General features: G+C 36.5%; 1 protein-coding gene across 2 annotated transcripts in view; it reads right to left on the bottom strand.

Moving 5' to 3' along the window:
- The window catches only part of EMC2 (ER membrane protein complex subunit 2), a 52392-nt gene extending 25094 nt beyond the window's left edge, over window positions 1–27298 (bottom strand). For both annotated transcript variants that reach the window (XM_060127386.1, XM_060127387.1), the window contains exons 1-5: window positions 27197–27298; window positions 16908–17021; window positions 16327–16391; window positions 14018–14103; window positions 6893–6950 (exon numbers count right to left, since the gene is read on the bottom strand). In XM_060127386.1, the coding sequence (XP_059983369.1) occupies window positions 6893–6950; window positions 14018–14103; window positions 16327–16391; window positions 16908–17021; window positions 27197–27236 (363 nt within the window). In that variant the 5' untranslated portion in view covers window positions 27237–27298. The remainder of the gene's footprint in view (window positions 1–6892; window positions 6951–14017; window positions 14104–16326; window positions 16392–16907; window positions 17022–27196) is intronic.
- Window positions 27299–27659: the final 361 nt, after the last annotated feature.

Genomic DNA, 27659 nt, shown 5'->3' with positions numbered 1-27659 from the left:
TAATCAATTTGTGAAACATGCCCCAAAATCTCTACTATAATAAGCAATACACTGCTTAACCATGTAAGGCCTAAGATAATAGTAACTTATCTCCTAATATTATAAGGTTTAAAACACACTTTTAAGAGGTAACTATTCAACTATGCAAAGCCAGTCTTCCTAATGAAACTATACATGACAGCTTAAAGAAAAACCTATATGGCAATCACTATCATACAGGCAACAGTGGATCATTAAGTCACATACAACAGCCCTCTACAGAAAAATACTACCACATTCTGGCACAAAAACCATGATCATCTAAAATAAGCATTAAGCAGGGATTTCATTTCCGGCCAAGATGGAGTAACAGGGAGCGGTTGTACCCTCTTGCCTGAGACCATGAAAGAACTGTACTATATATATAAAACAACCACTTTTAAGGCATAGGACGACAGGCAAAAAAGGAGAGTTGATCCCTGACAGGCAGAAACAACTGAGGTGGGCCCTGACTGACTGCTTTGAGAGAGTTTCAAGGGTGCTGGGCAAGAAAAGAAAATCAGGTTGAGCTGTGAGTTCCTAAGGAGCTCAGAGTCCAAGAAGATCAAAGAGGCTACAGTTCACGGGACAGAGTACAGGAGAAGAGAGAAAAATACAGAATGGAGACTCTAAAGAGATTCGCCTTGAATCTCAAGGGTTTCCCTCGAGTACTCAGGTTCGCACTGATCCGTGCACGTGTATGTGGAAACCACTACAGCCAAGGAAAGATCTACCAGAAAAGTTTAGGAGAAAATGTGCCCAGAGCTCACACAGGGCTGGGAATAGTGCCCCTTCCTACCAGCCAGACTGGAAAATGCCATGATTCCTGGGGCAGTGAACAGACTACCCAGAAGAACATAATGGGGAATTAATTAGTCCCAGTATAAACACTGTTCTGGTCCTGTCTAACAAAGACCCAAAAGGATGAAATTGTTTGCAAGTAACTTAATGATATCTCACAAGAAAGCTCAAACAATATATATAAGAATACAAAAATCAAAAGGAGCAAAGAGAACTTTAGAGCATGATGGTTTTGTTCATTATGATTGTGGTGATGGTTTCACAAGTGTATACAAATGTCCAAACTTATCAAATTATACACCTTAAATATGTGCAGTCTACTCTACATCAATTATATGCCAAAACAGTTTTTAAAATAGCACTAATTAGACATTAAGTAGAGTCTTGACTATCAATTTCCATTTATATTTCTTTCTTATACTTTTTATCTTATAAAATATGCCAATATTCTGAATTTTTCTATATTTCTTGTTTAGATCAACCTTTGTAAAAGTCAGTTTAAGTCAAAAATGAAAACTGTTCCACATTTTACAAGCGATTTTAATAATGGAGTCAGAATTTCTATTATAAACTATGCAACTTCAAAACATTCTTATGACCATAAATTTCTTACATACCTCTGTATATGTACAAGGAGCTAGCTAGCAATTTTTCCTGAAAGACATATCACATCTTAAAAAAAAATGAGGCCACGTAGGGAGAGAACCTAGAAAATGATTAAAGGGTTAAGGTCTACCAGCAAAATACAACCTAGAAAGCCCCCTACCCCAGATGTTGGGACACAGAAACAGACCACGCCAACAAAGGGAAAGCAGAGTTCCAAGTTCTTCTGCCTCCGAGGCTTATGCCGTGACCCTGGGAAATATGGCATTCTAAAAGCATTTTCAGGGCCTTCCCTGGTAGTGCAGTGGTTGGGAATCTGCCTGCCAATGTGGGGGACACGGGTTCGAGCATGGGAAGATCCCACGTGCCGCAGAGCAACTGGGCCCACGCATCACAGCTACTGAGCCTGTGCTCTGGAGCCCGCGGGTCACAACTACTGAGCCCACGTGCCACGGCTGCTGAAGCCTGCGCACCTAGAGCCTGTGCTCTGTACACAACAAAAGAAGCCACTGCAATGAGAGGTCCACGCACCTCAACGAAGAGTGGCCCTCGCTTGCCTCAACCGGAGAAAGCCCGCGCACAGCAACGAAGACCCAACACAGCCAAAAATAAATAAATAAAATTTATTAAAAAAAAAATAAACCATCTTCACTCTTGGCACAGAGGCAATTACATCTAATTCCAAAATAAGACTTCAAATATTTGATATATCATAACAGGCAGTTCACAATTGGAGGCAAAATCTGATCTTTCTGAAATATGAAATATAACTAAAAAGATAAGAATTATTGTACTTTCTTTCTGAAAGGCATTCATTCATTCAACAAGTATTTACTGAAGGCATACATGCTAGGCATTGTTGCATGCAATGGACATAATTTTTCCCTCAAAGAGCTTTCAAAGGATGAAAAGCCTACTTTTACTTTAAAAGCAGGCAAACAAAAAACTGACCGGTGTTGGGGTAATCTAAAGGATAAAAAGCTCACAGTGAGCCTAATTCAATACTTGATTTTGATGAGCTGGTGACGAAAATTTTCATACTTCAGAGTTATCCTTCTAAAATAACATTCATATCTAAGTTTGCATCATTTGTATATTTTTATTGCAAAATATACTTTCATCCAACCCCCATCCTCTTCAATTCTACTTATCCTAGGTTTAGATCCCCATAATCTCTAGCCTAAGACAGAACAGCCTCCAAATTACTATTTCATCTCTTTTCACCTCTTTCAAACCAACTCCCGTATTACTGACAAAGTTATCTCTAAAAAAAAATCTGGTGGAATTTCACTTATCAAAATTTGACTTCATTCTCCATTTTCTAAGAATAAAAATTAAAATTCTGGGGCTTCCCTGGTGGCGCAGTGGTTGAGGGTCCGCCTGGAGATGCAGGGGACGCGGGTTCATGCCCCGGTCCGGGAAGATCCCACGTGCCGCGGAGTGGCTGGGCCCGTGAGCCATGGCCGCTGAGCCTGCGCGTCCGGAGCCTGTGCTCCGCAGCGGGAGAGGCCACGGCAGTGAGAGGCCCGCGTACCGCAAAAAAAAAAAAAAAAAAAAATTAAAATTCTGTTACACCCAATATCTTGTAATAACTTATAATGGAATCTAATCTGCAAAAAGGCCCAAATCACTATGCTGTATACCTGAAACTAACAGAATATTGTAAATCAACTATACTTCAATTAAAAACAAAAAAAGAAATAAAAATGTATTGATAATGCAGAAAAAAATTAAAATTCTAAAGTGTAACATACCAGGAGGTTCACAAATGTAGACTTTCTTGTATCGCTAGTCACTCTGAACAATGAACCAACTAAAAGGTATAAAATATTGTTCCTTAGAGCCCTAGTTTTCCTCAGCAGTAAATCAGTCAGGAAGAAGGGGGAGGTTAAAACTTACAAAGAGCACCAGAACCATGCCCTCTCTTCAACAAGAATAGAAATGAAATTTCATGCGAAAATCGTGTTAAAGGAGGCAGTTCAAAAAGAGAAATACACCTGGCCCTTTAAGCCCTTTAGAAGATATTAAACATCACTCATAATGCAAATTAAAACAAAGTAACATTTTTAACTAATTAGACTGGCAAAGGTTAAACACAAAAAAAGCTGATAATATACCACCTGGGAGGATACAGGGCAAGAAGCACTCTCATATACCAAATAAATGAGTATAGACAGCTAAAAAGCTTCTGTGGAGGGAAATCTGGTAACAACTATCAAATTTTAAAATACATGGACCTCCAGACTAGGAGACTTCACTTCTAGGAATCTATCCTACAAATGACATGTACTGCAACACTGCTTCTGGGAAGAATATATCAGATACCAAGGGGACTTAATTAAAAGAAAGTTTTCCATCAAGACAGGGATTATATATCCATGCATTACAATGCTATGCAGGTACCTAAAGGATGAGGTAAAGGATGTGCTGACAGCACACGAACTTTAAAAGATATTGCTAGGTAGAGTATGCTACCATTTGCATTTCCAACCACTCTCCCTGTCAAAAGTGACACACATGCACACACACCTATTTGTGTGTGCATGAGAAAAAATTTCTGGAAGAGTTCTTAAGAAATTGTTAACAACGTTTGCCTAAGTGAAGGAGGACTTGAGATCAGGGGTGGGAGGACTTATTTTTCACCATATACTCTGTACTGTTTGTAATTTTTTAACATGGGTACATGTTACTTTTTTCAAAAGAATATTTTACAGCTTTTTAAAAATAGATGAGATGTCCCATTTAAGCAATCTCCCAAAATCTGAAAACTTCCATTTTAATCACTTTATTCTTTTTTCCCTAGGTAGGCCATGTACTTTAATAATGCTAAGGCTTACTCATGTCATTCATGGGATACAATGTCTTTCCCCAGCCTACCACCTTTGTCTTATTTAAGCCATACTCATCCTTCAAGGCCTACAAGGCTCAAAAGTAATGCAGCAAATCACCAGAGTCAGGATTCAATAAGTCTATTTCAAAGTCCATTATGTGTTCATTATATCATGCTATCTCTCTAAAAACAAAGTCAAGGATGGTGTCTAATTCATCCTGATAGTCTCCACAACAAGCATGTTGCAAGCACTCAACAAACATTTTTTGAAAAAATAATGAATGAATGTGAGAGGGAAAGAGAGCTCCTTAAAGCTTTAATGAACAGCCTCATTTCTATACTGGATATATAGGAACACAGAAGCAGATGAAAGAGTCACATGATCAGCTTTAGACTATGCAAAGCTCTACAGTATAAAAGCTTGAATTATAACTATCGTGTCTTCTACATAGTAACTTTACTGTTTAATATAAGTAAAGTCTTCCCCTACTAGACTTTATTAGTTCTAGGTCTTATATGCCTTTGTTTTTCTCCCTTAATGTCTAACACAGTGCTTTCTATGGATACAGTAACAGAAATAGTGTCTTTATTCTTAGTAACACCAACATTTTCGTGGCTCTTCACAGGTACTCAATAAACATTTACAGAAGGACAGAAGGGACTGAGGGGAGACTAGATAAAAATAATATTTGACGAAAGAATAGTACATCTAGCAAAGCTGAATTTAGTTACCTTGTTCTAAAATGTTTACCTAACAACTACATAATTTAGTTATTACCCCCTCATACATAGTCTATGAGGGGAGCCAAACCATGGAAAGTACTACAAAGACAGAATAATATTTAGTTACATATTATCTGAGAATCTGAAGTAGTGAAATACTTTATTTAAAATATGCCCAACTTAAACTGAGAGAAGTAAAATATGACTCCTAATTCAAAAAATAAATTACAAACTATTAATCTTTTAAACTAGTATGAGAAAACTACATGAAACAACTTTTCAGAAATCTGATGTAATATTTCATATTACACAGAAATATCGCTGTGTAAAAAATGAATACCTTTGAAACTGTGGTAAAGTCTTAGAGCTGAAATAAGTACACGAGAAAATCTCTAGGAAAAGAAAAATGGGGCTTTTTATAAGGGACTGTTTTATTAAGACAGATGGTAAGCTATTAGGATAAATAAGATTTAAGGATTATTCAGAACTTCTCAATTTTAACTCTCTTTTTATTTGGGATATCTAAATTAACTGGGTTTTTTTAATAACAGGTAGGCTTGCAGCTCTGTCAAAATTTTCCCTGAACTTTCTATATTTTGAGAATCCTCACAAAATGATGAATCCTTACCACTCAAATATCTACAAAACACAACACCTAGAAAGTTTCCAGAGAAAATATCCCTGGGGTGAGACTGTATTAAAAGCAATAATCTAAACCATTCCACAATATATATATACACATATCAAATCACCAAGTTGTGTAACTTACACAATGTTAATTATATCTCAATAAAGCTGGGAAAAAATATTATTCAAGCAAAAAAAAATACATATTCCTACAGGTAACAAAAGGGGCAAGGAGAGATCAGGGATTTATGACCAATAAATGCCTGGTATAAATGCTATCTAAAAATTGCATACTTCAATATTAACTTCCAAACTTAGCATAAATAATTTAAAATGAATCAAGTTACCAATGTTCAATCAGTATTTCTGCATCTTTTAATCCACAATCATACATTATATGACTTTTTAAAATGTATATTTTTAATAAACTACTTGGCAAATAAGAGAAAACCTTCACGTAGTTGTATTATGTGTTAACATAACAATCTGTCTCTATAAAGGGAAAAAACAAACTCAAACTATTATTTAAAAACTCTAAAAATATTTACTTTACTTTAGCAGGCATATGTGTGTATGGATAGAATAATATGAAACACTGAAACGCCTGATACGTTATCTAGCATCTCTGACTTTTCATTTAGTAAAAGGTAAGTCTGAGGGAAGCCATTATGCCAATATAGTAAACTAAAATGTTCTCAATATTAAAAAAAAATTTTTCACCAGGGTGTTTTTAAAACAGATAAACTACATAAGTATATTTGAAACAAATCTTCTGCCCAATAAACTGAGATAAATATTTGTTCAAAATCAGAATTAAAGATGTTATATTAAGGAAAACATATACATATATATATATCCCTATTCAGGTATAAGGAAGAAAGCAAAACTGAAAAAAAAAAGCCTTCATTAATCAATTCCATACACTAATTACTGAGGTGACGTCTTTCATTTTTGATGAAGACAACTAAAATATAACTACCCAAACCAGAGAAGTTAGTATTCCATAAACTTCAAAGTATTACAAAAACAATAAGCTCTGCTAGGTGTTTCTTTTTGCAAGCACATAAAATTCATTCTTTCTAAATTTCAACTAGCTTCTTTCTAATAAGAGATATTATAAATCAAATTTTACTGAAGAATTTTAAACCTATTTTTTTTAAATGGCCCATCATGAAATATTTGAAATAACAAAATAGAACATGGTTCCATGTGTTTTTTTCCATTATTTCCAAAATAAATTAATTTCACTTCTTAAAACGAATTGATCTTCAGCACAACCAGCTAACTTACAGTGTTAGTTGGATCTTCTTGTAAAATTCGATCATATAGCTGTATAGCATCATCATATCTATTTAAAAAGAAAAACAAATATCAAGAATCATTACCTTAAAATTTAGTGACAAATAGTAAATACAGAAAATGATTGAACTGGCAGGACTTTATATGCATTTACAATTGCTACTAAGCCTCTTCTGATCTTCACATGACAGCAAGTTTGCTACAATGTCATTTTCTAAGCAAAAAAAAAAAAATATGTATAAAGTATTTATAGAAAAACTTACTTCAAAAACATACTGATTCAATTTGGCCTAAATACAAAGGTAAAAACTAGCAGCTCAAAGAGACACCTTTGTGGTCCTAGTTATACATAGAATTACAGTTAATAAACCATGAAAAAAAGTTTAATTTTAACAAATATATTCACAAGGAAATGATCTAAGTATTAGTTCTCCTTTAATAAATATTTATGACAGCTTTTCTTAGTTGAGCTGGTGAAGTTCAATTCATTAAGTACCTATTAAGTATGCACACATAATACACTTTGCTGGGTTAGTCTCATATGGGAAATAGTTAACAAGTTTATCAAATGAAAAAATAATCAAATATGGCAGGATATAACTAAGAAGCCAAAATTAACATTATATGATACTCAATCAAAGGGAGGAATACATCAGAAATCACATAAAGAACTTTACCTAACAATATACTCCTATACACCGTGATCTTATTTGGAATACAAGGACATAGTCGAGTGATTCTGAAATTCCCTCCTAACCATATCCACAACCCCCAACTCCCTTCCAATCAATTTCTCCACTTCCGGATATAAATCTTTAGAGAAAGCAAAAAACGATGTTTAAACACTTTTACAGCAGTATTTATAAAACTAGGGACGGCAGATATACTCTTGTGATCTATTCTTAAGTTCCCTATGATAATTTTTTTATTTTTCTCTTAATGTTATTCAACACATGAATATTCTATATCATCATGGTGACACATCTTTTAATCAAACACCAGCCCACAATTTTAGTGACCAAGCCTGTATCTGTGGTTGTGGTCATGCCAGTAGCTAAGAATATTTGACTACTGTAGCAGACTACTGAGAAAAATAAAATCAGACTTAATTTGTAAATATGTCCATACCATGCAAAGTCCAAATAACATCACTGTACACTAAGTTAATCAGACTTAGCAATAGCTCAAAAAAAGAAAATTAGTTTGGACACCAAACACATGATTATATAGTAGGTATGCTAGCCTCATAAGAACCTGCAACTATATGGAGAAAGAGAAAATAGTATCATTAAACAAGTATAAAATAAAGTATATAAACAGTATATAAACAAGGGCAAAATTAATGCCATAGAGCACGGGTTCTCACAAGACACAGTACATGAGAATCACTTGGGGATCTTTTCCCAACTATATAACTTCTAGGAAATATATTGGAAATGACAGAGGAAACTATTCATTCACTTCATTAATAGAATAATTTGAATTTTAGTACTTTCTAGTTTTTTTGGTATTTTATTAGAAACCATACATTGTTTTCACAGTTATATGAAAATATACATGTAAGGCACTAATACTGGTTTTATATTTGAACATATTTAAGTTATATTATAATAAAAAAAGTAATTTATGTAAAAACTGGGTGTGATGATTAGTTTTATGTGTCAACCACAGGGTGCCGAGATCAAATATTATTTCCGGGTATGTCTCAGGGTGTTTCAGATGAGATTAGCATTTGAATCCATGGACTCAGTAAAACAGATCACCTTCCCTAATATGGGTGGACACCATCCAATCCCTCAAGGGCCTGAATAGAACAAAGGCAGAAGGAAGAATTTACCTCTTTTTACTGCCTTACACTGTTGGAGCTGGGACATCTCATCTCACTTTCTCTTGCCTTCAGACCTGGTCTCAGACTGAATTACAGCACCAGCTTTCCTGGGTCTCCAGGTCACAGAGAGCAGATCCTGGGACTTCTTAGCCTCCATAACTGCCTCATAATAAATCTCCATTATATATATATGTATATGTATACACACACACATACACACATAAATATACATACATCCCACTGGTTCTGTTTCTCTAGAGAGTCTTGCCTAATACACTGAAGGTCCATAAAAATTTACCTTTAGTCAGCAACGTTCTCAAATCTGCCTGTCTATTCTCCTGCATTACACCCCTAATAGACTGATTTCAGTAGTGAGGACTAGGCAACTACATATTTTTTAAATGCCACAGATAATTCTAATTCACACAATCATGTGTGAGAATCAATGGTTAAAGGTCCTGTGTAACAAAAACATATAACAGCCACTCTTTCAGAAAAAAACAGTAAAACCTTACCAGGTAAAATGATGATATGAGTTTCAATTAAAGAATAAAAGCTTAAAGAAATTAAAGTTCACTAGGTTTCTTAGAAACCTGAGTTAATACTTAAAAATAAATTATTGTTACCATATCAATTTTTTGTATGGCTGGAAAGAGGGTAGAATGATAACTATTAAAATGTGTTAAAAAGATAATTTGAAAAATCATTCATCTTGGACTCTGGGATATGCTTTGCTATTCACATATTTTAAGAACGGGCTAGGAACTCATACTACTTGAAGTAAAACAAAAAGTGGTATTAGAGTGGAATACTGATTCAGGAGCAATCCTTTGCAGATTTCTTCCATTCTGTCCTCTGATTCAAAACTATTTTCTGCTAACCTATAATAATACTATTTTATTTATTTTTATTTATCCATGCCCTTTGCTAACTGAGAAGATCCAAAGATATTAAAATATACATATACATAAACACATAAGCCAAAAGCCAAGAAATAAAAGGGTTAAGAAAAACTATATCTATAGATCCTATGTGAAAAAAGCTGCTACAATTGAGGTACAAGTTAACCCTGTCTCACCTAAAACACCAAGTTAAAAAGGTAAGAAACAACAAGCTGACTCTAAAATGAATATAAAAATTTAAGAGACTCAGACAAAATAATCTTGAAAAAAAAAACCCACAAAGTTGAAGGACTCACACTTCCCAATTTTAGAACTTGCTACAAAGCTACAATATCAATATTGGGATCGATACAGTGTGGTATATAATAAACATATACATCGATGGAACAGAATTGAAAGCCCAGAAATAAAACATTGCATTTACATTCAATTGATTTAATTGCCCAAGACAGTTAAATGGGGAAAGCAGTCTTTTCAACAAATGGTGCTGGAACAACGGGATATCTACAAAAGAAAGAATAAAGTTGGACACCTTCTTCATACCATATTAACTCAAAAGTGTCAACGACCTAAATGCAAAAACTGAAACTATAAAACTATTAGAAGAAAAGAGGTGTAATCTTTGTGACCTTGAATTAGGCAATGGTTTCTAGAAATAACACCACAATGACAAGCAACAAAAGAAAAAATGAACTGAACTTCATAAAAAAATCAAAATCCTTTGTAATCAAAGACACCATTAAGCAAGTGAAAGACAACTCACATAATGTAAGAAAATTTTTGCAAATCATATATATGATAAAAAACTTGTATCTAGACTATATATAAAGAACTCTTACAACTAAATAATAAAAAGATGTAAATAAATAAAGTAACCCAATTTAAAAACAGACAATGTGAACAAACATTTCTCCAAAGAACATACATAAATGGCCAATTATTGCATGAAAAGATACTCAAGATTTCTGGTTCCTGGTCTGGCACATAAAGACCTTGGAAGTCATCACTACCATCCTCGCAAGAAAAAAGCTGACCCAACAACTCTTCTTAGATCCATCAGACAATTAAAGTTACAGGGCAAACCACTGCATCCAAAATTGCGAGACAGGTGAATACAATCACAGCTTACTTGTGCAAAGGACTCCATCAAAAACTGTTACAACTAATAAATTCAATAAAGTTGCAGATATAAAATTAATATACAAAAATCTGTTGTGTTTCAATACACTAATAAGAATCTATCAGAAAGAGAAATTAAGAAAACAATCCCATTTATAACTGCATCAAGAAGAATAAAATACCTAGAAATAAATTTAATCAAAGAGCTGAAAGCCCTATATACTACAAACTGTAAGATACTAATGAAAGAAACTGAAGACACAAATAAATGAGATGATTATCTCATGCTCAAGGACTGGAAAAATTAGTCAAATGTCCATAGTACCCAAAGCAATCTACAGATTCAGTGCAATTCTTAAAATTCCAATGCCATTTCCCACAGAAATAGAATAATCTTAAAATCTGTATGGAATCACAGAAGATCTTGAGTAGTCAAAGCAATCTTGAGCAAGAAAAACAAAGCTGGAGGGATCAGGCTCCCTGATTTCAGACTATATTACAAACCTATAGTAATCAAAACAGTAAGGTACTGGCATAAAAACAGACACATAGATCAATGGGACAGAACAGACAGCCCAGACATAAACCCACACATATATGGTCAATTAATTCATGACAAAGGAGCTAAGAATATATCATGGGGGAGAAACAGTCTCTTCAATAAACAGTGTTGGGAAAACTAGACAGCCTGAATGAAACTGGACCTCTATCTTTACACCATACAGAAAAACAACTCAAATGGATTAAAGACCTGAACATAAGACCTGAAACCATAAAACCCCTAGAAGAAAATGTAGGTGGTAAGCTCCTTGACATCAATCTTGGTGATGATTTTTTGGATTCAACACAAAAAGCAAAGTCAACCAAAGCAAAAATAAACAGGTGGGACTACATCAAACTAAAAAAGCTTCTGCACAGCAAAGAAAAACATCAACAGAATGAAAAGGCAACTTATGGAATTAGAGAAAATATTTGCAAATCATACCTGATAAGGGGCTAATAACCAAAATATTATAAGAAATTATATAATTTAATAACAAAAAAACAAACAATCCAAGTAAAAGGGGTCAGAGCAACTGAATATACATTTTTCTAAAGAAGACACACAAATAGCCAACAAGTCCATGAAAAGGTGCTCAACATCACTAATCATCAGGGAAATGAAAATTAAAACCACAATGTGATATCACCTCATACTTATTAGAATGGCTATTATCAAAGAGACAAAACATACCAAGTGTTGGAAGGATGTGGAGAAAAGGGAACCCTTGTGCACTGTCGATGGGAATGTAAATTGGCACAGTCACTATGGAAAACAGTATAAAAGTTCCTCAAAAAATTAAACACAGAACTACCATTTGATCTAGTCAATTCTACTTCTGGGTATTTATCCAAAGGAAATAAAATTACTAACTTGAAAAGATATTTGAACCCCCATGTTCATTGCAGCATTATTTATAACAGCCAAGACATGGAAACAACCTAAGTGTCCATCGACAGATAAATGGCTAAAACAGTTTGGTGTAAGTACAGCTGACCCTTGAACAACGTGTGGGTTAGGAGCACCAAACCTACGGCACAGTGGAAAATCCATACATAGGGGACTTCCCTAGTGGTCCAGTGGTTAAGAATCCGCCTTCCAATGCAGGGGATGAAGGTTCAATTCCTAGTTGGGGAACTAAGATCCCACATGCCACAGGGCAACCAAGCCCACGTGCCGCAACTACTGAGCCCACATGCTCTAGAGCCCGCATGCCACAACTAGAGAGCCCACACATCACAACTACTGAGCCCGTGCACCACAACTAGAGAAGCCCGCGTGCTGCAACGAGAAGCCCATGTGCCACAATGAAGAGCCTGCATGCCACGACAAACACCCAGCACAGCCAAAAGTAAAAATTTAAATTAAAAAAAGGAAAATCCATATATAACTTAAAATCGGCCCTTCCATATCCAAGGTTTTACATCCACAGATTCAACCAACTACAGACTGTGTAGCACTGTAGTATTTACTATTGAAAAAAATCCACGTACTAAGTGGACCCACACAATTCAAACCCATGTTACTCAAGGGTCAACTGTATATACAATGGAATATTACTGAGCCATAAAAAAGGAAAGAAATTCTGCCATTTATGACAACCTGGATGGACCTTAAGGGCATTATGCTAAGTGTAATAAGTCAGACAGAGAAGATAAATACTGTATGATCTCACTTACATGTGGAATCAAAGAGAACCTGAGCTCACAGATACATAGAACAGATTAGTGGTTGCCAGACAAGGGAATGGGGAGTGGAAGAAGTGGGTGAAGGTGGTCAAAAGGTACAAACATCCAGTTATAAGATAAATTAAGTCCTGGGGATATAAATACAGCATGGTTTACTATAGTTAACAATACTGTGTTGTACATTTTAAAGTTGCTAACAGAGTAAACCTTAAACATTCTTATCATAAGAAAAAAGAAATTTATAACTATGATGATGGATGTTAACTAAACTTATTGCAGTAATCATTTCACAAAGTACACATTTAACAAATCATTATGTTATACACCTGAAACTAATACAATGTTATATATCAATTATATCTCAATTAAAAAAATAATAATAGGGCTTCCCTGGTGGCACAGTGGTTGACAGTCCACCTGCCAATGCAGGGGACACGGGTGCGTGCCCTGGTCTGGGAAGATCCCACATGCCGCAGAGCAGCTGGGCCCGTGAGCCATGGCCGCTGAGCCTGCACGTCCGGAGCCTGTGCTCCGTAACAGGAGAGGCCACAACAGTGAGAGGCCCGCGTACCGCAAAAAATAAATAAATAAATAAAATAATAATAATAATAGCTTCTGTACCTTGAGTGCCTGTGAGGGCACTACACATATATCATTATTAATTCCCAAAACAACCCTGACAAGTTGGTAATATTCTTGTTTTACAGAGGAGTAAGGCTGAAAATCTTAAATAATTTGCCAGGTCAATAGCTAATAAATCCTTAGAAACAGGATAGGAAGCCTATTTTACTCCAAAGCATGATCCCAATTCCACTAGGCCAAAGATGGTAAATGGATTACACTCTTATGTCAAATTCTATTTAAGGAGAGTAACTTGGCAGGATTTAGGCTGAGAAGCACTCTGACACTATTCTGAAGCTCACTAGCAAAAGATCTTGCACAATTAATGATGTTGCCACGGGTATAGAAGGACCTAAATGTAAGAACCCATGTTTGCCATTTTAAAACAGGATCACACTATTTACAAGATTCAGTTACCTCTCCATGGCTTCAAATCTCATGCCAGTTAGTCGCTTGACTCTGTGACTGCCAGGGAACTGTCTTCTCAACTCCTGAAGACAAAACTAAAAAAAAATACTGGTAAAAAAGACTTGAAGAATAGTAATTACACTACATATACTAAATGGGTTACAAGGAATGGCTTACATAGTCTTCAATGTTTTTCTTAAATAATTTCATTACTGAGATCTAATGACATAAGTGAAATTAATCAGTAATGAATAATGCGGTAAAAGAACTCTGAACTTACAGTGAGGACAACAATCAGTTCTCAGAAACTGATCAAGCTCTTAACTAAGAAAATGAGCAGATTATGAGGTCCACTAATAACTCTTTAAATACTACTACCATATCACTTAAAAACTGCTTCCATAATGTGTCAGGCACCACTTAAATAACTACAACTGCTTCCTGGCCTTTTCTTCCTAAGTATTGCACAAACATTCTCTTGATAAAAATTAAGTTTTTTGGTAGTAACCTCAAGTCCCTAGCAAATACTGTTAACACTTTGTTTAATTTTGCCCTGTTGAAGTCATATTCTAATCAATCACCTTGTCAGTACACATGTGATTTGGGGTCATAAAATACAGACACCATATCAATGGAGTACCAATCTCCTTTTGGCAGATATCCATAATTTACCCATCAACTCAACTATACAAATAATCAAATATTTATTGAGCACCTACTATGTTCTCAGCAACCTATAAGGGATTATAAGAGTCTTGGAAGTGCTAGAAATATTAAGCATGATAAAAATGGTCCACTCTAGTTCCCCCAACCATAACTGATTAAAAATGCCTTTAACTAATGAAGAAACTATTAACCAATAATAAAGTAAATTTTAATATGATCTGGAAATATAGCTTCAAAGTCTGTGGCTCTAAGTTCTATAATAAGAAAAATATTCAAGTTAGTCAAAACTGAAAATGATGGTCATTTATTTCTCTGACATCATGCAAAACTCATAGTACTTGTTCAATCAAGCTAGCTGTGCTGAACTTCTGAACCATTAAAAAGAAAAATACTGTGTTACAAAAGAAGTTATTACCTATTCACTTAATCTCCTACTTTACCAAATGGCATTTTGCTATACAAAAAAAAAACTTCAAAATTTCCCTCAAGATATAAGCTGCCACCTCTGTTGGTATTCAAAAGACTATGTCTCATAGGTTCTAAATGTAATACAACGGTTTCATGGAATATTTTTTATCACTGGTAGCTCCACTGGAGTTATGTGTATAGTCAACATGACATAATTACCTTGAAAAGGACAAAGCTAATTAGACATGCATATGTTCTTGGGTATTTCTACTTTCTGTTTTTTTTGTATTTCTTTTGGGCTTAAATGAGGAAGCAGTCTGAAGGAGCACTTAAGAGCTCAGAAATACAGAACAAAAGAACAGAAACCACTGCTTCCTGATTTATATAATGAATATAGTGATAGTATCAACACAAATCAAATTAAGAAATAATTATAAAGATTAAATAAACCATGATGTAAAGCTTCTAGCATAGCACCTAGCACATGAGTGTTTAAAAATATAGCTATCATTCTTTTATTTTAAAATTAAATTAAAATTAAAAATTACTTCCATAATGTGTCAGGCCCCACTTAAATACCTAATATTAATATTTTAAGTCATGTTCTGTACATGTCAGGATTTTCTACTAATTTAACATATACATTTAAAACACTGTAAAACAGTACTTAACATTATATATTAAGTAAGTCATTTAACAACCCCCAAAATAAATGTTTTAAACTATATGCTTCTTATTTTTAACTCTATAGTATGGCATAATTCACCTATTAAGTGGATAACCTTCACCAACTAATTTAACCTCTTCAGTGAAACTGGGATACTAAACATCTACTTCTCAGGATTGTTAAAAAGATATAAAAAAACATACTGTGTCCCAAAGTACCTAGCTAGTCCCAGCTACTCAAGAGTAGCACTGAGGGCTTCCCTGGTGGCGCAGTGGTTGAGAGTCTGCCTGCCGATGCAGGGGACACGAGTTCGTGCCCCGGTCTGGGAGGATCCCACATGCCGCGGACCGCCTGGGCCCATGAGCCATGGCCGCTGGGCCTGCGCGTCCGGAGCCTGTACTCCGCGATGGGAGAGGCCACGACAGTGAGAGGCCCGCGTACCGCAAAAAAAAAAAAAAAAAAAAGAGTAGCACTGAAAACCACCTACAGAAAGCATTCAATACAGCCATATACTAACTGCTTACACATAATTTATGAAGCAAATTAAATATAAAATAAAACAAGTTTAAATACCTACCAATGACAAGTCATCCCGACCATAGTCAAGGGCCGCAATCATCACCTGTTCATATATGATCCAAACTAGATACACAGAGGAAAAAACTCAATTTAATATAAAAATCTCAGAACAGAAATTAGATAATAAATTCTTCCTGTTTCTGATATTTTAAAAAACATTACTCATAACTGAAAATTGATTTATTGTATTACATCTGGAATTAAGGAAAGAAAGCAACCTTATGTTTTCAGCAATGCAAAATATTTTAATATAAGGTAAAAAAAAATCTCTAATTATTTAATACTTTTACTGTTTCAAAAGATCATTATAAAATACATTTTGACCTGACCAGGACTACAGCCTTGTGAGCTTTAAAACAAAAATGCCTATTTGATAGCTTCACTACTACCAACAATTATAAGTCCTTCTCAAAATAAAATTGTCATTAAGACTTCCTAAGAAGTTTTTTAAAAACTAACAGATCATAGAGAGATTAATATGAACAGCAGAAAAACATAATAATAATTTTTTTTAAAAAAAACTAAGAACTGTAAATGAAACATGTGCTGAGCATGAACACAATAAATTTAAAAACTTACTATCATCTCCAAGCTTAGAAGCATATTCATTAATTAATTCCTCTCCAACTTCCACAATTTGCTCACTGTTTCGTGAGTTTTCTTCTCTCCATTTTCTCATTTTATCTCGCATTTCTGAAAAAAAAATGCTTGCGATTACATATATATATACATTTGATTAATGTCAAACAGTTGACAAGATGAAATCAACTTTTTAAGAAAATACACTCACACTAATGTAAAAGTCTATGGTATCTCAAATTTCATAAAGCAGAAAATCATTTTAGCAAGAGCAACAGATCCTTTAGAACAGCGCTCCCCAACCTCTTTGGCATCAGGGAGTGGTTTCGTGGAAGACAACTTTTCCACAGATGGGGGAGGGGCATGTTTCAGGCAGTAGTGCGAGCAATGGTTCAGGCGGTAATATGAGTGATGGGGAGCAGCAGATGAAGCTTTGCTCACTCACCCACCGTTCACCTCCTGCTGTGTGGCCTGGTTCCTAACAGGCTGAGGACAGGGGATTGGGGACCCCTGCTTTAGAAGACTGAAAATGCATTACAACTGATATTACAACTATCTTTAAAAGTAGTGTACGGCATGGGTCTGCTACAAATATCCTCTATCCCTTTAAGCAACTATGGATCATAGCTTTTTTGGGTTACAATGTTCAGAATTTGATAAAAGCTAAGGATTATTTTCTCAGAAAAACAAATAAAATTATACATTGAAATCTCAAAAATTCAAGGTGCTCCTGAAGTTTACCCATTGACTCAAGAATATAAAATTTTCATAATCAGGGTATCATATTAGGCTATCAGCACTGAAGAAACATTCATCACAAAACTCTCTTAATAACAACATTACTACAACAGTCCATATAAAGATACACAATTACACAGAGAAATAAACAGAAGAAAAAATTAGGACAAAGGAAATTTTTTGATTATATATAAAGATAAAAATGAATAATGTAAAGTAAGGTCAAAGGCACTAGCAAACAACAAAAGTTGAGAGAACAACTTTGCATATTAATAGAATAGGGAACTGGAGTTTCAAAGAACAGCATTTTGACAATAGCAGAAATAATAACTGGGGTGGGGGAGTACCTAACCCAGAAAAAAGATCCCTTTTTTATATGGCTAAGGTAGAATTAACTGTCCAGTTCACCAATTACATACATGCTTTCTTACTCTTACCTCTTGAAAATCTTACATATTCATCTGAAGTACTACCTTCTTCCTTCTATTGACATACATGTTGTACAGATTTAAATAGTTGAATTAAGTTGTTGTTGAACACATGAGTTAAATAAACAATATGCTATGCTTCTATAGAATATATCTAAGAGAAGCATATAGGATTTTCACTACCTTTATATGCATTACCTGAGTCCCTACAGTTCGAAGTCTACAAAAGAAAACAAAAATCATCATAAGATGAAAATGGACCCTAAGTGAATTTACAAAAACGGTCTTAGAAAATCATTACAAATTAACATAGTTAATTTCTTCTACTGAAACCTAGAAATCACCTTGACTCTCACTCTGCACAGGAAGTAACTTGAACTCAATCTTAAAGGTTGAAGAGGAATTGAGCAGGCAAACAAAAAAGTAGGTTACACATACCCCACAGGTTAAGGACTCAGTCTCACAAGACTGCCCCCACTTCAGAAACCAACACAAGTCAGGGATACCCATACTTCTGAGCAACTCGTTACAAAATCAGGGGTTCCTTTCTACAACTCCCTCATCCAGTTTGATACTTGCTAGAGCGGCTGCAAGAACTCAGGAAAGTGCTTCACTTACTATTACTGGTTTTTTATAAAGGATACAACTCAGGAAACAACCAAATGGAAGAGATACACAGAGCAAAGAGCTGGGGGTGGGAGGGGGTTTTTGGGGGCATAGGAGTACCCTCTCTGAGTGAGTCACCATCCCAGCACCTTGATGTATCCACCAACCTAGAAGTTCTACAAACCCTGAAGTTTAGGGGCTTTTATGAAGGTTTCAGTCTGTAGGCATGACTGATTAGATCCTTAGACACTGGTTATTAAGTCAATCTCCAGATCCTCTCCCCTCCCAGCAGGTTGAGGGGTAGGGTTGAAAGTTCCAACCCTTCACTCAAGTCTTGGTCTTACCAGTGACCAGCCCCCATCCCGAAGCTATCCAGCTACCAGTTATTCAATGGTATATAAAAAGACATGTATCACTATAAATCTTAGAAGATGTTGTATGTGGAACCCAGGACTAAGACCAAATATTATAACAGAAGATGTTCCTATCAACCCTACCACTAAGGAAATTACAAGGGTTTAGGAGCTCTGTGCCAGAAATTGGGGATGAAGACCAAATATACATTATACCTTATTACATCACAATATAACATATATCCACAAGATAACATGCATATAACATATATCCACAAGGTCCACGACCTGGGTTCTCAGAACTCATTCAAACCACATCCCCTACACCATAGTTATACTGTCTGAAGTTGACATTCTCTGTCAACCTGGCAGACTATTTTAAAATAGGAAGAGCCTCGGGAATATAAATCTATTTAGTGTTTTACAGATCTGTTCCACAAAACTGCACCCCTTGCCTGTACCCTGACACCCAAATTAAGAAATGCTAGCCCAGGTGAATTAATAAAATATGCAGTTTGAATTTAAGAAATATCTTTTAATCTATTAGATTATTTCTTAACTTGCTTTAGAATGCCCTTTAAGAAACTGTAGAATTCCTTCCCATAAACTAGAGACTAAAAGAGAAAAACTGGTCCCATCTCCTTTTTTGTCAAATTTCTCATTTACCAACAGTACTCAATTTTCCATCAGTCTCCTCCTACTTATTCATAATCAAAGTATATTACTGGAAAATCTCTGACTTTTAAAACATTCCCTTTCACCCACTGTCATGTCCCCCATGACTTCTAATTAGTCATTCAAAAATATATTAATACATACTTTTTATAACATGCTATAAACGTAATGATGAAAAAGAATCATCCAGTGTGCCTAAGAAATTGACAAGTTAACAGAAAAACTGTAAACAGCAGCAAAATAATGTGATAAAAGGTAAGATAGTGGTTATGTTCAGAGCACTAAGAAAGCAAGGTGAGGGAAAGATTAATTTCACCTGGCAGGGAGAAAGGGTTAAAGAAGACATCTGTGATATGTGAATTAAGCCCTAAGGATCAAAGGGAGTTTGTTAGATGAATTCTACAACAAAGAGCATAAACTATGGTAGAGGAATAAAAGTATCTCATTTGGTAAGGCAAGGGTCTCCAACCTCCAGGCCATGGACCAGTACCGGTCCGTGGCCTGTCAGGAACCAGGCCGCATAGCAGGAGCTGAGTGCAGCGGGCAAGTGAACAAACCTTCATCTGTATTTACAGCCACTCCTCATCATTCTCATTACTGCCTGAGCTCCACCTCCTGTCAGCATTATGGTGAGTTTTATAATTATTTCACTACATATTACAATGTAATAACAATAGAAATAAAGTGCACAACAAATGTAATGTGCTGGAATCATCCCAAAACCATCCACCCCACCCTGGTCTGTGGAAAAATTGTCTTCCGTGAAACCAGTCCCTGGTACCAAAAAGGTTGGGGACCAACCTTTTCCCAGGGACTGGGAAAGTGCCCAACCCACCTATTGGGGGAGAGAGAGAAGGCAGGCAAAGCAGTTCCTTCAGGCCATTGCAAAATGGAGCTCAGGTTAATTCTTAGTTTATGTAACCCACAGCAGGGGTGGGGAACATGTTTCTCTGTCAAAGACTACTCCCAGAGACCCTTAAAAAAAAAAACCAAAAAAAAACCCTGAAGGATCACTCACCAGAAGAAGGAAAATTAGGAGAGCAAAGTATAATAGGAAAGAACAAATCTGACTCCATATTGTATCTTTTTCTTTTACTTTAACCTTTGTATTCTATTGCTTTTGCTACAAGAGTGTTGCCTAATGGCCTGAAATATACAGGCCAGCCCTTTCTCAAGACTCCAACCTTTAAAGGTATAACACTTTTCTACTTATACAGAGATAAGAAGTTGCAAACAGAGTATAAAGTTTGTCTTGTTGGAGGTTTTCAGGAACATCATGACCTGACCCACATGAACAGATGCAAGAACAAAGGATTTTGACACCAAGAAGTTTGCAGCAATCAACCATACCCCCTCCCCTCTTTTAGTTATAAAAGAGCCTGAATTCTAACTGGGGTAAGATGGTTCTTTGGGACACCAGTCCACCATCTTCTCAGCTGGCTGGCTTTCTGAATAAAGTCACTATTCCTTGTCCCAACAACTCACCTCTTGATTTATTAGCCTGTTGCTCGTTGAGCAGAATGATCTTGGACTTGGTAACAAAAGCACTTTTTCTAAAGATCAACTAGGAAAAACAATGAGCCCGTTCACACAAATATTTCCCTATTTACCCAAGTTCTAAATTTTAAAAGAAAACCAAATTGAGTATAACATGTACTTCAAGATATTTTTAAAGCAAGGTAAAAAGTATTATCTATGCACTGTTACGACTCCCTCAAAGATATATTTAAAGTGTTACATACACTTCAATTTTGCCTCACAATTCTTTTCACTATCCAAAGGTTTTTCCTGTGTTTCAAAACTCCCATAAGCTTTAAATTTTTATCTTCTTTCTTCAGATATCTCTTCTACTATCTAAAGGCACTAGTGTGTAGTGTGGTTAAAAGTGAAGATGCAAAATTCAAACTGCTGGAGTTCAAATGCCAGTTCTACCACTTTCTATCTGTGTGATATTGGATAGTTAACACTTTTCACTTTAATGTTCTCATCTAAAAAGTGGAGATGAAAAATAATAATACCTGTATCATATAGTTGTTGTGGTAAGCACTGTGAGATAATTTATGTGTTTAGAACAGAGTATGGTACAAAATGTGCTCAAAAAAATTTAAGCTATTAATATTCTACCCTGTTTCCTTACGTGTTCTCATACCCACTTTTAATTCTCTTTTGTTTCTGAACCAAAAGGCTTTGAAACTTCTCTGCAAGCCAACAGTACATTCTCTAAAACCAAATGCTATTTATCTTTTCCTAATCCTTCCATCTTTGGCTTTGGTCTTCATATTTCATTTAAAGCAGGAGACTGAAAGCAGGGGTCAATAAAGTCCCAGGACCAAATTTTGCAGCCACTTGTTTTATGGATAAAGTTTTACCAGCACACAGGGACCCCTCACCCCCAAAAAAAAACCCAAAACAAAAAAACCCACAGGTACCCTTATTCATTTCGGTACTGTCTGACTGTTTCTGTGCTACAATGGTAGAGCTGAATAGTTGAGACAGACCATATGTCACACAAAGCTGAAAATATTTACTACCTGGCCCTTTACAGAAAATAATGCCAATTCCAGATTTAGAGCATGAAGTGGCATAAAGACATAGGAGATACAGTCAGAGGACTTTGGTTTAAATCCCAATGCTGCTACTTAGCACAGTCATCTTGGACCTGTTATGTAACATTTCTAACCTCAGCTATAAAATACAGAAGATCACAAGCCTATCTGCAATGAACATTACATAAAGCAAAACCTAGACCCCTCAAATGTCTTAGCCAGTACAATGTTGGGGGTTGGGGTGGGGGGTAATCTGTTTTTAATCTGATTCTGATTACCTTTAGATAAGGCACGCACTCACCAGTTCTTCATAGGCACCACTATCATCTTTCACGTAATTTCACACATTATCCTCATCTTCTTGGCATCTGAGTTTAGAACTCCTAATATCAGATAATTTATGTAAAGCACTTCATAAAATATAAAGTGCTACAAAAATTTTAATTAGCATTTACTGAGAGCTATTTTTTGACTCTCACCACTATGCTGGTCATTGGAAGCACTGAGAAGATTTGTGTGTGTACAGAATGTAAACAAGTAATTAAAATATGAGGGGTGTTTGTAAATTAACTATACTTCAATGAAAAAAATATGATGGGTGACATTAATAAGGTTCATTAAAAACTCTAACTATCCTCCAGTTATAATCAAAGATTTCTTCCTGCAAAAAATACTAATGATGCCCCTAGCATTTGAGAAGCTCTTAGCCAATAGGCTCTTGGTTGTTTCCATTATTTGTTACATTTTAAAAAGTCAGTTGCATGCAAACCAGTTCATGGCAGTTAAACTTAATGTAATTATATACTGTAATTAAATATTACAAAAGCTAAAAAAAACTTGAGTGCAAAAGATAGACTTTTTCTACAAAACAAAGCTGGATGCTTTAAAAAGACTCCACAAAGGTAAAGAGCTTTCAAAAACTGCTGTTATGTTAAGGTGACTCAATTAAAAATAAGAGGAAAATAATAAAAATCTACAGGACTTGTGCACTGAAGCTGCTATACAAGGGTCTTTATGTTCTTGTTCCATGTTACAGAAAGCAAAGTTGAAAATGGTTTATTAAAGATGACAAGGAATTTCAATCAGGAGATCCCTATCAAAGAAAAAGCCCTGCCCTATATCAAAAGTCCATTTAAAATTTTAAGTTTACCAAAAGGAGTCACTGATCTTTTTTTTTTTTTTAAATAGGAAAGTGGCTCCCAACTATCTACAAAATAAAGTCCAAACTCCTTAGGCTAGTATTCAAGGCACCAACCTACCTCTCCAGCTCTTACCTTGCAAAAATGACCTTCACTAAATATTTACATATCCATAAATATGAACTTTTAGTGCAGAAGTGAAATCTCAGGGTACGTGCCATGAGACCTGGGACCCTGCTTGTCTTTTTCAGCACTGTATCCTCAAGAACTGGAACAGCAGCTGGCACAAAGTACTCAAATATATGTTTAACTAACATGTCATCTAGCATATAGGCTAATAATTAAAGCTAGGTGTGGATGATTACCCACAGAAGACATTCAACCTTTTCAGAGCTCTTTGAAGCTGATGGGACCTTTGAACCAACTTTCCCCCAGAAATATGTACATGTTTAAAAACACACTCAATTTTGCATATAATTTCAGGAAAGTCACAGACCACATAACACCTATGCCTGCATCAGTTAGAAGTCTGTTGAACTCAGGATTAATCACCACCAATAACAGATTAAGAAGAGGGCTAAGGAAAGAACCACTGGGGACATCAAAAATTAAGGAGCAAATGGATGTAGAGAACACAGCAAAGTTCTGAAAAGTAAAAAGAGAGCCTTAATGCTATTAAGAAACCAACGAAAGAATTTTTCATAGAGGGAATGACCTGCAATGACAAATGTAGTATAGATGTACAAAACAGATACATTAGACCCAGCATTAGATCTCCCTAGAAATCTTACTGGACTAATAGAGCATGGAAACCAAATTGTGGTTGTTTAAAGGACTGAATAAAAAGAGAAGTAGAGACAGTGAGCATACACAACTAAAATCCCCTCAAACATTTTTAATAAATATTTTTTCAACAAATATTCATTTAATGCCTATTATAGGCCAGGCACTGTGTGAGGCATCCTATCCATATTCTGCCCAAATACCCTATTCTCAACAAACTTGACTATACCCTCCTTCAACTCTTTCCCACCTCCAAATTCCTCTATATAATAAACATCAATAACCTTCAACTGGCTGATAAATAAACCATATACCTACTTTTTTATAGAGCCCAAGAGAAACTAAGAGAGCGTTAAACTTAGTATATATGCCTTTTATAAATGTGATAAACTTTCCTATCACAAGAAATCACACTACTCTTTGAACTAACCATTTCCAGTACTTTAATTCATGATGCTATTCAATGGAATTCTTTTTTTTTTTGGCAGTACGCGGGCCTCTCACTGCTGTGGCCTCTCCCATTGCGGAGCACAGGCTCTGGACGCGCAGGCTCAGCGGCCATGGCCCACGGTCCCAGCCGCTCCGCGGCACATGGGATCCTCCCGGACCAGGGCACGAACCCGTGTCCCCTGCATCGGCAGGCGGACTCCCAACCACTGCGCCACCAGGGAAGCCCTATTCAATGGAATTCTTAAAGGACACAGGTCAACTGACACTCCCGCCCCCCCCAAATCTAAACAAAAAAACTACCCCAGGGTCCTCCCATTACCCTCTTGTTACCAAAAGTCTCTGAAAGAAAAATCTACAATACTCTTTTCCTAAAAGTCTCCTAAAATAGAATTTTAATTCTACTTATTAATTACATTAATTAAAATGAGCAAACTATATTCTATTTGCTAAGTGAGTTGCCTAAGTCTAAGATACTAAAAAAATCACTCCAATACTAAGAAAATTACTTATAGTATTTTTTGTGATGATCTTTTAATCCTACTAACAATTCATTTAGTCAACAGATCACTAAGTTCCTCCAATATGTCATGCACTAGAACAAGATAGGCCTGGTCCCTCTTCATTCGAGGAGAGACATTTTTAAACTTAACACAATTGGGTAAGTACTTCAGTACTATGAGGACACATAGTTAAAGGACCAGGGGTAAGTTTTGTTGCTTGCTTTTGTTGTCTTTTCTCTTTTAAATTTTGGTGGTGGGATGGAGAATGGGCGGGGGTAGGGTGGTCAAGGAAGGCTCTCTGAGTATGTGACCTTTGAGGGGAATGCCGAGAAATGATAAAAGTATAGTCAGTAGAGCAGAGTATAAGAGTAGAACCAGGAGGGAAGAACACTCCTATCAGAAGGAATAGCTTGTATCCAGTCTTAAGACTAGAGGAGCATTGCACATTTAGGGAATTCAACAAAAGCCAGCGTGGCCAGCTCACAGAGCAAGGGTAAGAGTAGCTTAAGATAAAGCTGGAGACACAGACAGGAGCCAGATCATCTTTTTATATGTATTTAATAGTTTAAAAGCACTTTAACATATGTTTTCCCTTTTGTTCCTCAACAAACTTGTGAAGTAGTTATTATTGATTAATCTAAATCTAATTATGTCACTCATCTTTAGAATGTCCACAGGGTAAGGTCCAAGTTACTTAAATTACCTTGTCTGCTGGTAGTTAACACACCCACTCATTCCCTACCATTCTACACAACACTATCATCTAAGAAACTTATATTGAACATACCTTCAAAATAGCACCTTCAAAAAACCATGAAATATTTGAAAATTTCTTAAAAGCATTAAAAATAACAGCCACGTATCTACTGAAGGAATATACCCTGACACAAGCCTTTTAAAACCATGTTACAAGTCTGTCTTTCTCCTTTTGACTATGAACTCCCTGAAGGTAGGGACTGTGTCACTTAATTTGCTGTCTCCAAGTACTGAGAACTTAATACTTTTAATATAATGGATTCCCCAGTACACGTAGAAACACTGCGGTTCACAGTGTGCTAGAAGCCACAAAAGCAATAATAAATCACTGAATTCACTTCCAGTATAAAAGAATTTTACCTTTTCTCATTATTGTTTTCAACTTTGTAATACTGGAAAGATTTACTCACCACTGAACAATCAATATAGTTTTCAGTCCACGTGTTATCAGGCCATTATTTAAATATCCGAACAAATAAGCTACTGAAGTCTACTGTGAAATGTTGGGAATATAAATTTCGATTACACAAATTCCATGCCTTAGAGAAACTCAAGGCTCTTCTCTTAAGCATGCATGCCTCCCACGAAAGTTTTTAAGAAAGGAAAATCTCTTACAGAACTCGTCCAAAGTTTGGCTGCTTCCAAATTTAAACACAAACTCCACCTCAGATTAAACCAGAGGTACTTCCCCTTCAGAAAAGGAATTACTTACTGGTAGGGAATAATAAGGAAGTTGTGTGTGTAAATGTGTTTTGAGGGGAAATGGGACAGGGAATAATTAACAAGGGGAGAAATCAGAAACCCAGTTTTGAAGAGAGAATGAAATGTAAACTGGCATGTAAAAGAATCAGATATGTTCACGAGTTTTCCACACACATTTACTACACAGAATTGTAACCCTTACAGAGCACTTCAAAGGCCCGTACAGGCCGTGTATTTCTCGGCTGCAAAGACGCTTCTGCAGGCAACTATCCCGCCTCCTCCGCGCCGCCCAGCAGCCACAGGAAACGTATGACAACCCTAGCCCCAGGTCCCGGTCGCCTTTCAATGGAAGCTACCCTGGGCCGTTGGACTGGCGCGGAGGTAGGACGGTCGGTCAGCCTACTGGCACAAGAGGTGGGAAACACCGCAGACTCCAGTCGGTGGCCGGGCCAAGGAAGGGGTCAGCCTCAACCTCCACCTCAGCCACCACCACAGCTCTGCCGGTCCAATGCCGAAGAGAGACCGGAAAATCCAGCTCTCCGAGGGCAGCAGGTACTCCCGAACGGCTTCCCACGGCTTCTGGTCTTTCCGCGCCCGCCCCGGCAGCAGTTACCTTCCCAGGTGACATCGTAAAGCTCTGAGACCTTCGCCATCTTCTCAGAACCTGGAGGCAACCGGGCGAGAGGGCGGGGAGATGTGGTCACACGACCCGAGACTAGGCGGTGGCGAATTACGACACCATTTCTCATTGGCCAAGAGCGCGGAGGGGGCGGGATCCGCCTCACACGTGCACGCGGCTCTGCCGAGGGGCAGTCGGGAAAGGGGGCGGGACGAGCTGGGCGGTGCGCCGCGCGTTAAGGTCTGTGAGGGCGCGGGGGCGGAGCCGCTGGAGCCGGAGCCGCTGGAGCGGGAGCCGCCGAAGCCGGTTTGGGGTGAGATGTCTACTTTACCGTGGATTCTTAACAAATTCTGGGTCTTTAATGTGTGTCACTCCCGGCTTTTCACTTTTTTCTGCATAGTTGTATTCATTGTCTTCCCACTTCCTAATCGGTACCTTGTTCTCTTCATGACCTGCT

This window comes from Lagenorhynchus albirostris, chromosome 17 (assembly GCF_949774975.1).
Source record: "Lagenorhynchus albirostris chromosome 17, mLagAlb1.1, whole genome shotgun sequence".
NCBI classification, from domain to species: Eukaryota; Metazoa; Chordata; class Mammalia; order Artiodactyla; family Delphinidae; genus Lagenorhynchus; species Lagenorhynchus albirostris.
The sequence above is the reverse complement of the archived record's forward strand: the minus strand, read 5'-3'. Positions and strand labels throughout refer to the sequence as shown.